This window comes from Mixophyes fleayi, chromosome 1 (assembly GCF_038048845.1).
Source record: "Mixophyes fleayi isolate aMixFle1 chromosome 1, aMixFle1.hap1, whole genome shotgun sequence".
Taxonomy (NCBI): domain Eukaryota; kingdom Metazoa; phylum Chordata; class Amphibia; order Anura; family Limnodynastidae; genus Mixophyes; species Mixophyes fleayi.
Window position 1 is genome coordinate 439,706,322 of NC_134402.1, and position 12,209 is coordinate 439,718,530.

The following is a 12,209-nucleotide window of genomic DNA, read 5'->3' on the forward strand; positions in this document are numbered from 1 at the left end:
TTTGGCAAGATTTGGAATTAGCTTCCTTGGTTGGTTGTGAGCTCTCCAATGTGCACTATATTCATCTAGGGGACATCTGCACATAGCAAGACAAGGTAAGTGATGTCACAAAGTCCTACGTTCCACATGATTGCCATTGGTTTGATAGATCATATAAAAATAAAATCGGGCAAATGATAAACTATTGGAACAAAATGGATTAGTAAAACGAAATGTGGGATATTTACTTGTTTCTAGGAATAATAATAATGGCAGAATTCCAAACTTGAAAACCAAGGCTCCCTAATTCATGAACCCCTGAGCCCCAACTGCCCCATGACATACCACCTGTCTGCCCGGTCATGCCCCTTTATTAAAGAAAACCACAAAACAAAATATATGTATTTGTCTATGGGGCGCATATGATGATCATTATTTTTTTCCCTATTGTAGTAAACCGCTAAGGATGGATTTTACCGAATTAACTAAACAAGCGGATAGCACCTCCCACTCTCCAAAAACAATTTAATTGAATAACGACAATTGAACATACAGCAGGCCACGTGCTTTGCTAAACATTTACAATAGTGTTCACTGTCTCTTTAAAGATGTCTAAATGATTTAGGTTTGGAACTAGACAAAGCAGGTGAGAGTAAACCATTTGTACCTTACAGGCCAGACCGATATCTCTGTAACTGGCTACAGTGCTGTGTTACTGTCTAATAACACAAGATCATATGTATTATCTTCTTGGTGGCAAAGCAATTACCCGCTTATCTATTTTTTAAGAATGAGAAAAAAGTGTGACGGAATAACTTGGCATGTTAACTAGTGCATTAAACGCTAAAATAACTCGGAATGCCATTAAAAGACAACATGATGCTCATCTTAGCAGAGAGATGGGGGGTGGGTTATATGTGAGCACATTTCCTAAGGTTAAAAATACACACATTTTAGTGAAGAACAGCTGTGCTTCCCTATTATGTCTCCTCTATCTATAATATGCTGCTCTTGTCTTTGTACTCCCTTATTATCTGTTCTGCAGTAGGAGAGAGGACACTCAGGTCACTTGCTGCAGCCATTTTATATTCAGGACCTCTGCAGAGGTCAAAGGAGCTGCTTAGAGAAATCTCAGGACGGCCTCACTTGGCATTTAAAAGAAGCCTTGAAGGTTATTCCTAGGGAAAGCACTCGGATGCAGAACCCAGAAGTTCTATTTATCAATACACAAGACGGGAACCTTCCATGATTTCTATTGTAGGCTTAAATTTGCCTCAGTTCTATATACCATTTAGAAATGTCTTTGGGGTACATAAATTACACGCTCAAGGCGGGGATTACCAGCAAGGTCATTGTGAGCACACTCTCTAAATTAAGATTCCTGCATTATTCCTAGGGGGGGGGTGGGGAATGAAGAAATACATGGTATTGTGGTGTAATGTCTAGAAATTAAACTATGTATAAAAAAAGGTTTTCTCGCACAGCAGGAGAAGTGTTCAGTATTGAATCAATGAAAACAATAATTGTGCAGAAATATATTGAACATTTACGTATCGCCTACCAACAACCAGAAAAGAAATCCAAATTAAAGGGTCTGTAGCTATTTGTAATTATAGTTACCATTTAGGTAGAACATGTTAGGCTTTAGCATGTTGGTGCCTGGCAGAGCTAGAGCCTTGGGTTTCCTGTCTGACCGGTTGGTATGTTCTTCCAATGTTGCTGTGGGTTCCCTCCAGTCTCCTCCCACAGCGTAAACACTGATTGGTGAACTGAATTCTGATTAACTTGGTCCTGAAGGGAGGCATTGTGCCTGTGTAGGGGAATTAGCTTGTAGGGGGCTGGGACTTATGTATATCATCATCATTTATTTATTTATATAGCATCACTGATTCCACAGCTCTGTACAGAGAACTCATTCATCATCATCATCATCATCATCATTTATTTATATAGCGCCAACATATTCCGTAGCGCTTTACAATTGGGGACAAACGTAATAAACTAATAAACAAACTGGGTAAAACAGACAAAGAGGTGAGAAGGCCCTGCTCGCAAGCTTACAATCTATGGGACAATGGGAGATTGACACATGAGGTTAAGTATACATTTTGCATCTTGGCCCAGCCAGACTGCAAAGGTAGGGTGACTCATAAGCTAAATGATCCTGTCACACAACAATGTTATTCCGGGGGTAGTTGTCTTGTGTGAAATTGTGTAACAGGCTAAAGGTAGTGAGGTTAAGATGGTGGTTGAGGAATATTATAAGCTTGTCTGAATAGGTAGGTTTTCAGAGAACGCTTGAAAGTCATTCACATCAGTCCTCGCCCCATTGGGGCTTATTATTATTACCATTTATTTATATAGCGCCACTGATTCCGCAACGCTGTACAGAGAAACCACTCGCATCAGTACCTGCCCCATTGGGGCTTACAGTCTAAATTCCCTAACATACACACACACACACACAGACTAGGTTCAATTTGATAGCAGCCAATTAACCTACCAGTATGTTTTTGGAGTGTGGGAGAAAACCGGAGCACCCGGAGGAAACCCACGCAAACACGAGGAAAACATGCAAACTCCTCACAGATAAGGCCATGGTCGGGAATTGAACTCATGGCCCCAGTGCTGTAAGGAAGAAGTGCTAACTGTACATGATTAAAACGGTCTGATGGCACAACACCTAGAAAAAAAATGGGTTTCTTCAAGCTTTAAAAGTTAACGTCACTGTTTAATATTCACTGTAGAATGTAAAATATACTTATAATGTATCAAACTTCTGTGTAATTCGGGCACGTTTTCAAATTCTCCGGGATTACATAATGATTATTATGTAAGTGGTAGGTGCCCTTCTACCTGTAATACCCATGTGGCCGATTCACATAGTTCATGATTCCATAGACCATTAGCACAGTAACAAGCAGACTGATGAGCGACATTCTAGATGTCTTTATAGATAAAGATTCTTTAGCTAATTGTGACTAGAGGTATTGCTATATCGGTGCTTACAGAGATCGCTCCTGTGTAATGGAGATATGGCAGTGGTCCGTCCATAGATTAAATAGCGTTTAACCCCGCAAGAAGGTGTACAGATTGTACTGTGCTTTAGGGCGACAGTAATGTTTGCAATCTGCAAAAAGCAATATGTGATGCACACAATGGTAATGTGTTTTTTTTTTTTACATACATTTACCCTATTGCATTAAAGGGTGCAATTAGAGACAGTGTATGGGGGTGTATGTGTGAATTACTATATACACCTGTGAAACAAGTTGCTTCCCCTCCTACTTATCCAATTTAGAATATTTCTTACTGTTGAGTGTAATTTAGAAACCCCTGTGGTACCCCCACCAAGACAGGAAAACCTTCCAATAAGCTCAGTGCCCACCTCTTCCTATCAGTTAATTTCCTGTCCTACAAAGTTAAATCTTGTTTATGCAGATTGGAGCAAAGTACAGTCCTTCACTCTGCCTATTGGTCAGCTCTGAGGAAAGTCCTCGATTTCGACCAGGTCCACCCACAACCACTTGCAAAATTTGATGCGCATATGTTAAGTTGATGGCTGAACATTGATGATCGATGAGAAGATAGGAGTGAGTAGTCAGACCATTAAAGCCATCGGGAAATCCAATATTGAACAAATGGTGCATCCTTGATAGGTAAAATTTAGATTTATAAATCACTAGTGTTTTCACTACCGTTTGGAGCTCACTTGAGGCTCACTCTACGTTTCCACGATGTGTTTACTCATGGCAAGTGTATGTAGACAGAGAAATATGTTCCAAATATCGAAACAAATGGAATGCTGATGCAATGCTAGTAACCATGGTTGCTAGAGTCATCCCTTTCATTGATGTTTAAATGCATTCTGCCAGTATACCAGTAAAACATGTAATAAATGACAGTAGACTATAGTATAGTATATATATAGTATAGTATGGACTTTGCAGCACCAAATCTGCAGGTCGCGGTCCTGTGAGTGGGTGTACAGCAGAACGGTGTGGAGGAGCCAGGTGACACGGGCAGCTACAGATGAGGCACAACGAGAGTAGATGTCCTGTGGTGCAACCAGGAGAAACAGAGGCTGTCACAAGGGTGATAGGTAGAGGAACTGGTACAGCTGGAGTATAGCACTGGAATTGTGCAGACCAATCGAGGAAGTGGAGATAACTGAGGAATCAGGCGATGAGTCACCGAGGCAGTTGCGGTCCACAGTGGTAGCGTTCAGAGAACTGGGGCTGTCACTATGAAGTACAGGAGAGGTGGTATAATAGTACTGGAGCAGCAATAGTTCAATACAGCAGGAGACTGAGAGCAACTGAAGTGGCCGAGGTAACTCGTAGCAACAATAGATGAGATGCAGTAGTAGCGGCTCTGAGTGATAGCGGTGAGAGAACGGAAGCTGTCGCCATGTAGTACAGTTGAGATGGTAAATAGCAGTACTGGAATAGCAGGAGTTCAATACAGCCAGAGACTGAGAGCAGAATGAGGTAGCGGAGGTAACCAGTGGTAACAGCCGATGAGTCACAATAGTAGTAGCAGCTCTGAGTGGTAGCGATGAGAGAACTGGAACAGTCACGATGAAGTACACTGATGATGGTAATAGAGGTACTGGAACAGCGATAGTTCAACTCAGGCAGAGACTGAGAGCAGACTGGAGTAGCGGAGGTAACCCGTGGTAACAGCTGAGGAGTCACAGATGTAGTAGCGGCTGAGCGGTAGCGATGAAAGAACCGGAGCTGTCACTATGAAGTACACTGGAGATGGTAATAGAGGTACTGGAGCAGCGATGGTTCAACATAGGCCACGAACTGAGAGCAGGCTGGAACAGCGGAAGATCCACAAGGAGAACAGGAACCAGAACCACAGGATACAGGAAGTGAGCTTGAAGAACAGGCATCAGACAGGTGAATCCAGGAGATTTAAATAGTGCTCCAGAAATGCTCAGCCACTGAGAAAAGGAGGGAGGTCCAGAAGTGCAATGGATTTGCACCTGTGCTGAACCGAGTATAGTCGAATGAAATGAATGAAGTTTGTCTGACGCTGGAACATGGCAGTTTCCAAACAAATGACATGCGGGTAATGAAAGAGGCACTACTTGCGGGACCGAAGCGTTACAGCCACGCCCCCATGCATGCTGGTCACGCCCACTGGCGGCATGGTGTGGAAACCCCCATCTACAAATCCTGCGTTTGCCCCTGCAACTTTACCTTCTGTTTCATGTCATTGTATGTAACTTCTAATTTCTTTGTGCCACGATCCCCTTCAATGTACAGCACTGAGTACCATGCTGACATTAATATATATATATATATATATATATATATATATATATATATATATATATATATATATATATATAATCAATTTGAAACAAAGCAAGTTGCTTGTATGTGTGTGTACTACAGAACATTAGAGTGTATATTCTTATCTCTCTCTAATATATCTCTCTCTCTCACTACCTAACAATAATTTAAAAACAAAAAACCCAAAAAAAACCTGCATACCAGCTATTGCTTAATGCAAATACGCCCCACAGTTGTCCTACTGCTCATCATTCTAGAGATCTCTCTGTATACTTTAAAATACAGTCAGCAAAATCAATACTTTCAAGACAAGGGAAAGTAAATGGATAAAGAACTGAATTTCAGCTATTGAAGAGGGCACAAGATTTTTCAATTTGGCTGCATCGTTGCCACGGGGAAATCGCATTATGGTGTGCTGGTGTTTGTATGTGTGTGCAGTGTAGATAACCAGCTCTCACCAGTAAGGGAGGAGGTTAGTTGAAACGCAGACAAGAAGGTACCAAGCAGTACAATATTTAATGAATTGCTAAATTACTATTGCATTCATATGGGATTACTTATTACATTCCCTTCAATTCTGCTCAGATGCATCATGATTCATGTTACTGAAGCAAGTACCCAATGAATTAGTAATAAGTGGCTACATATTTAAATGTGTTGATAAATAGAACAAATTAAAACCCTTCACCGACTGCTGCTTGCAGAACACTGGCGTCAGATCTCCACAATGTTATATGTCGGGAGTTAGAGTATGAGGGATAGGCCAGGGATGGAGTCAATGAATTATATGCAGGAATTGTGTCACATACATCGCAGAAATATTCAGCAGAATGAAGATGGCTTTAAGTCCCAAAATTGTGGCCAGCCTCCCCAAGACTACTGAGCTTCGTGGGGCAGTCAAATTTCTGTGGCAAAATAATAAGAGAGAGAGAGGTTGCCTTGTGACTTTGGGTACTGTTAAAAATTCTGGGGAGTGGTTTGGTGGACCAAGGAGTGGCCTAGATATGGCCATAGCCTAATAGGTCACAATTTTCCGCTAAATGGATGTTGGGGGGTATTTCCCATAGCTATATCGCCCCACGCTAAATGCCTGTGCAGAAATTGTGCACCACTTGGAGCTTACACCATACCATCAACTCAAATGTATACCAAAACCACATAAACGCTTCAGGACACTGGGTATACTACAAATGTAGTAAGCACAATGGGCCTGATTCATTAAGGATCTTAACTTGAGAAACTTCTTATTTCAGTCTCCTGGACAAAACCATGTTACAATGCAAATTAGCATTCTATTTTGCACATATGTTAAATACTGACTGTTTTTTCATGTAGCACACAAATACTTGATAGCTTATTTATACACTGAAATTTAAAGTTGATATTTGTGTGCTACATGAAAAAACAGTCAGAATTTAACTTATGTGCAAAACAGAATACTAATTTGTACCCCTTGCATTGTAACATGGTTTTGTCTAGGAGACTGAAATAAGAAGTTTCTCAAGTTAAGATCCTTAATGAATCAGGCCCCAATATTATTAGGAGACGTAGTAGAGTATATTTTGAGGGACATTTCTGGGTTCTATCCTAGGGCAGAATTACATGAAAAGTATAGGAAAGCTTAGTCTTTCCCCCAAAATAAAATTTAATTGGCTAGACTGAATAAAATAGTCCTTGTTAACCCAAAGCTTCAATAATTATTTATTAATTAAGGTACAAAACTTACTGCTGCTATAAAGTGGATAAAAACTGAGAATCTTCAGCAGGAGTTACAATAAATCATTCTGGAAGCTAATCTCATCCGCGCTCCCTACCTGCTCCCATTCCTGGGAGCAGGTAGGGAGCTTTAATTGGGCTCATACCACTGTGGAATCCACTCCCTTGTACAACAAGACTTACCTCTAGTCTACAAACCTTCAAAAGTTCTCTGAGAATCCACCTCTTCAGGCAGATTATTAAATACCTCAACCGCCCCTCTTACCCTCCTTAGGTTACGCTATTACCACCCTCTACACAGATCACACAACCCTCTGACCAACACTGCTGTGTGACTGGATTATAAAGCCCCCTGGTTGGACCAACATGCAATAAGTGACACTTCACCATATGTATCAATCTTCCATTGTCCTATAGATTGTAAGCAGGGCACTCTTACCTCTGTCTGTAACACCCAGTACTGATTTATTACGGAGATTATTCCTAAATTGTACAGCGCTATGGAATATGACGGTGCTATTTAAATAAATGTAATAATAATAAATACAGTCCCTCAAAAAGTCACCCCTGGCTTGGAGTATGTCGAGATGGCAGAAACATAAACCGCACTGCAGCCTAATTCCTTTATACACATTTCTTTTAATCCTTAGATTTACACATTTTCCTTAAGTAAATGATTCAAATTATGATTTAGGTAAATGATTTCCTGTATCCTATAAGTTAGATCTGCTGGTAACTGTTCCATCAGCTGTCTACTCTATGAACCGCGGCAGCATGGTTCACACACTACGCGTTTCCTCTTGTTAGTGAGTTGGCTAGAGACTTTATATAAGGAGAATTGCTTTCTATAGATAAACAGAAGCATGTGGGCTTTTTGTACCATAACATATGATGGAGCATTGGTGGATTTAAAGCACGTCATTACTAAACACAAACAACCCCCTCCCCCATAGACCACAATTCCTAGTACCACACAAAAGTGGGCCTGATTTATTAAGGAAAGTAAGGCCCAAAAAAAAAAAAAAAGAGTAATTTTTCTCCAGGAAAAAAACCATGTTGCAATGCAAGGGGTGCAAACTAGTTTATTATTTTGCACATAAGATAAATAGTACCATTTATTCATGTAGCACATAAACACTTGATAGTTTTACTTGGTACACTGAAATTTAAAAAGTTGATCGAGGACATCCTCTGCCCCAAATATATATCTGCCGTCCCATTTTAAATTCACCCCCACCACCCTCAAATGCAACATGGTTTTGCCAAGGTGCAAAGTTACTCATTTTTTTTTTTGCTATACTTTCCTTAATGAATCAGGCCCATTGTATTTAGAGTACCTATATACATAAACTATAAAAATATTTGGTGAAAGTGAAAATTTCAATCACCCCTGTAAAAAATCCTATGTTAGCCCTTCACCCTGGCTCTATATTTGCCTCTAAAGTGGAAATATTGATGTTAGAAGCTCACAGCTCTATCTTAGTGGGTTTTCACTCATCACCACTCAGTTCATCTTCTCCCACATTTTCATTATTTTATGTTGTTTTATTTGCTTATGTATATTCTATCTATCGTTTTTCTGTCTGTCTGTCATTTATGGTTATAAAATAAGAGCAATTTGTGTTTGACAAGTAAAAACCATAACATGTGAAGCTAACTTTTAGCAGTCCTTCAGAGACAAACCTCCAAAGGATTTTTAGATCATCAACTTACGTTAGATAATAATAATTCAGACAATTATCCCAGAAGGGTGCAAGGGGGGCGGGGACATGTCGCGGTGATGCAAATCACATCATACTCCTTGCCCCACCCACACGAGGGCGTGGACACCATCAAGCCCTGCCCACCCCAGTGAATACAGAGTGCACAGCGGTGCAATGACGAAACTAGTATCATAATACACATGGATGAAGCAAGCTGCACCATGAAGAAACAATCACCACTTGTTTTCAGGAAGCAAGGAATGAAAAGCAGGAAATAATTATGTAATATAGGATTATATCGGCCTATGATATCCCACAGTGAATAAATATTCAGTACGTGTTTAATACTGCAGAGGAGAGATGATCTAGTTCAGTGCTCTCCATGTATGTACATGAGGAAGACAGCATACATGTTACATGTTTGTGCTCTTTTGCTTGCACACTATTAAATAAATGATGGGCAGCACAGTGGCGTAGTGGTTAGCACTTCTGCCTTACAGCGCTGGGGTCAGGAGTTCAATTCCCGACCATGGCCTTATCTGTGTGGAGTTTGTATGTTCTCCCTGTGTTTGCGTGGTTTTCCTCCGGGTGCTCCGGTTCCCCCCCACACTCCAAAAACATACTGGTAGGTTAATTGGCTGCAAACAAATTGACCCTAGTGTGTGTGTGTGTCTGTCTGTATCTGTGTAAGGTAGGGGATTTAGACTGTAAGCTCCAATGGGGCAGAGACCGATGTGAGCGAGTTCTCTGTACAGCGCTGCGGAATTAGTGGCGCTATATAAATAAATGATGATGATGAATTATGCCAAGCAGTGGTCTCTAGGAAGGATGTTGAGTGGGAACAGAAAAGCCTCGATGGGCTGCATCCAGAACCCAAACCCCCAGATTATTTTCTTATGGTTGAGATTTTACATTACGAGAGTTAACAGTGCATCAGATTGCTGGACATCTCCAACACTACACATCCCAGGGCCAATGATATGAACTGACTCTGCCGGTTACAGAGGGCTAATCTGTCACCAAACTGGAAGAGGAACAAGAATCACGTTAAAGATTATGCTGAATTTCTGCCCACTTCTCAGTCTGGACATCTTTGTTTAAACTTTGACTTGGCTTAAATGAAGGAATTAATATTGACAAAAACATCAAGGGACCTAATGAGTTGTTAGTTAAGGCAATAAACATGTCACATTAGAGTCAGTGCGGTAACTAGGTAATTAGCCCAGAAAAAAGCTTTGCTGATTGGGAGCTGAGCAGTTCCTGCTCTTAACCTCTCAGTCCATTATCCGGAGCAGGACAAGTGGTGGCTGGGCTAATGCATATTCTAGAAGGCACATCAGTTCTGCTACACCGGCCAACGATTGCATTAACCTGCATTAATAGCGATGGGTTAATTTGGGTGCCTTATCCTTTCACTTAAGCCAAGCCAGCAATGTGATGTTTGGATTTTGCATGAAAGTACATGAAAATGCTGAACACGTTCTTTAGAAAGATATTATGACATGTCTATGTATTGTGCGCTTCTAGAAATGAGGATAGCAGCCTGGATATAATTAATATAAATCAGTCCATGTAAGGTTGATTAAAGTGTTGTAAGAATCTAGACCCCGAGAAAGGATTCCGTTTTAAGGCTTGCCATTTGTTTTTATTTATTTACCCACTCCCAAATATTTTATGGTGCGGAGTACACACTGGGGAGGAATAGTAGAGAGCTGCAGTTAATCTGACGATTGCTATCTTGAATTACTGTGGATGCAAAACACTGCACGAGTCAGCCAGCGGTATAAAGTAAGTGTTATGGTGGTGGGGACGGGCGCTGAGCAGGACGCTGGAGAGGGATGGGTTTGCTGCATGGTAAAGTAGGTACTTTAAGGTGACAATATAAACGTGAGCAAATGGCTCAGAAAGGAATATATTTAATACTTTAATGTTTGGAGGAAAAAAACACAGAAAATGAAAAACATTTATGGACTATTTTAAGCTACATATGAATCATTCCACAATAATCACCACACTATAATATATATCTACCAATCTATATATCTATAACTACCTACAGTAAATATACACAGTGTTCTATCACACAGGCAAATAGAACAGTGCAGCCTAGTTACAGATAGTGTGGCACTGCTGTTCTCCATACAAACATATAAGGAATGCATACACACACACACACACACACACACACACACACACACATATATATATACCCATATATACATATACACACGTTCATACACACAAAAAACAAACAAACTGGCCATGTGCATTGCTGCATAGATTGGCACATAACTCCAGGTACATTCATTAAACAGACACATCCATCTAGCAGATTGATAAGAATTGTATGAGTGGAAGTAAACCCTCCCCAAAGATTTCTATATGCAGCTATAAAGTCACAAAGCATCAACACTTGTAATAAAAAAAAAATAATAAAAAAAATAAATACATAATATAGATAGCTTTGGGTTTATCATAAAAAGAAATATAGCAAAAGAAACTGCCACGTATACTCAAGAGCCAGAGGTTCTCTGTATTTTATTCTATAATAATTAGGTTTGCATTAAAGATCAGACTGTAAAGGACAATGGGGATGTTGGGGAGCAGTTGATGTGGGTATGAGGTTGAGGTCATTATTTGTGACGTGACAATACAAGCGGATATATACCGCATAGTGTCTACAATAAGTTAGGTGTGTCGCATAATATAGGTGGTCGAAATGCATAGAAGTAAAAGTAAATGTCCATCTTTACTGAATAAGTATGAGAATTTCCAGGGACAAAAGACTCTTTATAATCTGGGAACGCTGCGGTGATGGCCGGCATCTCCACCAGATAACTGGAATAACGATGAGGAAGCACATTACTATCTCTATAGGGATGTGTGGATCACAGCACAACACTACTATGTTACTACTGACCAGCAGACTAGGCATATAGTCATCTTAACTCGGTCTTAGACCTAAGAGTGAATATAGCCTAATCCAACCACACATGTCTCTGTAAGACCAAACACGGCAACCCATTGATTGCCCGCTGGGACTTGTATTCGATTTCCAAAATCATTCGCACTTTAATCCATCCATTATTTAATGGTAGAAACCAGATGAGTGTGAAGTTTTTAAATAATAAAATTAGCAATGGATGCACTGGGATGGCACTGAGATCCCCCATAATGCTGTATCCTTAAATTATTTAGAGGTGTAGGGTGGTTTTCTATATAGCACCTTTCACCAAGTTGTCCCACCAGACCACTGGTTTCCATGAATTGGGGGTTCGCAGGCGTAGGATTTACCTTGAGATATCTTGCCTTCAATGGCGTCAGACAAGTTTTGTTGGTTATTTTTTATGTACGTGTGGAGGGGGAGAGGGATTCATTGAATGACGCAGTCCTGCAACGGGACCTTTCCTTTCCATCTGTATAAAATAAGCTAACCGTCAGGTTAAGAGACGTAAAGTAACAAAGCAGAATAAATCAGGGAAGCACATAGCACGGTGATAGGACG

The 12,209-nt window shown here is 40.5% G+C and overlaps 1 protein-coding gene across 3 annotated transcripts in view; it reads right to left on the reverse strand.

The window, feature by feature from the left end:
• The window catches only part of WDR7 (WD repeat domain 7), a 275,561-nt gene that overhangs the window by 100,767 nt on the left and 162,585 nt on the right, over window positions 1-12,209 (reverse strand). Inside the window, exon 22 of one of the 3 annotated variants that reach the window (XM_075184988.1) lies at window positions 12,015-12,120. The exons of the other annotated variants lie outside the window; for them this stretch is intronic. Within the exon in view, the coding sequence (XP_075041089.1) occupies window positions 12,050-12,120 (71 nt within the window). The 3' untranslated portion in view covers window positions 12,015-12,049. Of the gene's footprint in view, window positions 1-12,014; window positions 12,121-12,209 lie in introns of those variants that run through there. 3 annotated transcript variants of the gene reach the window in all.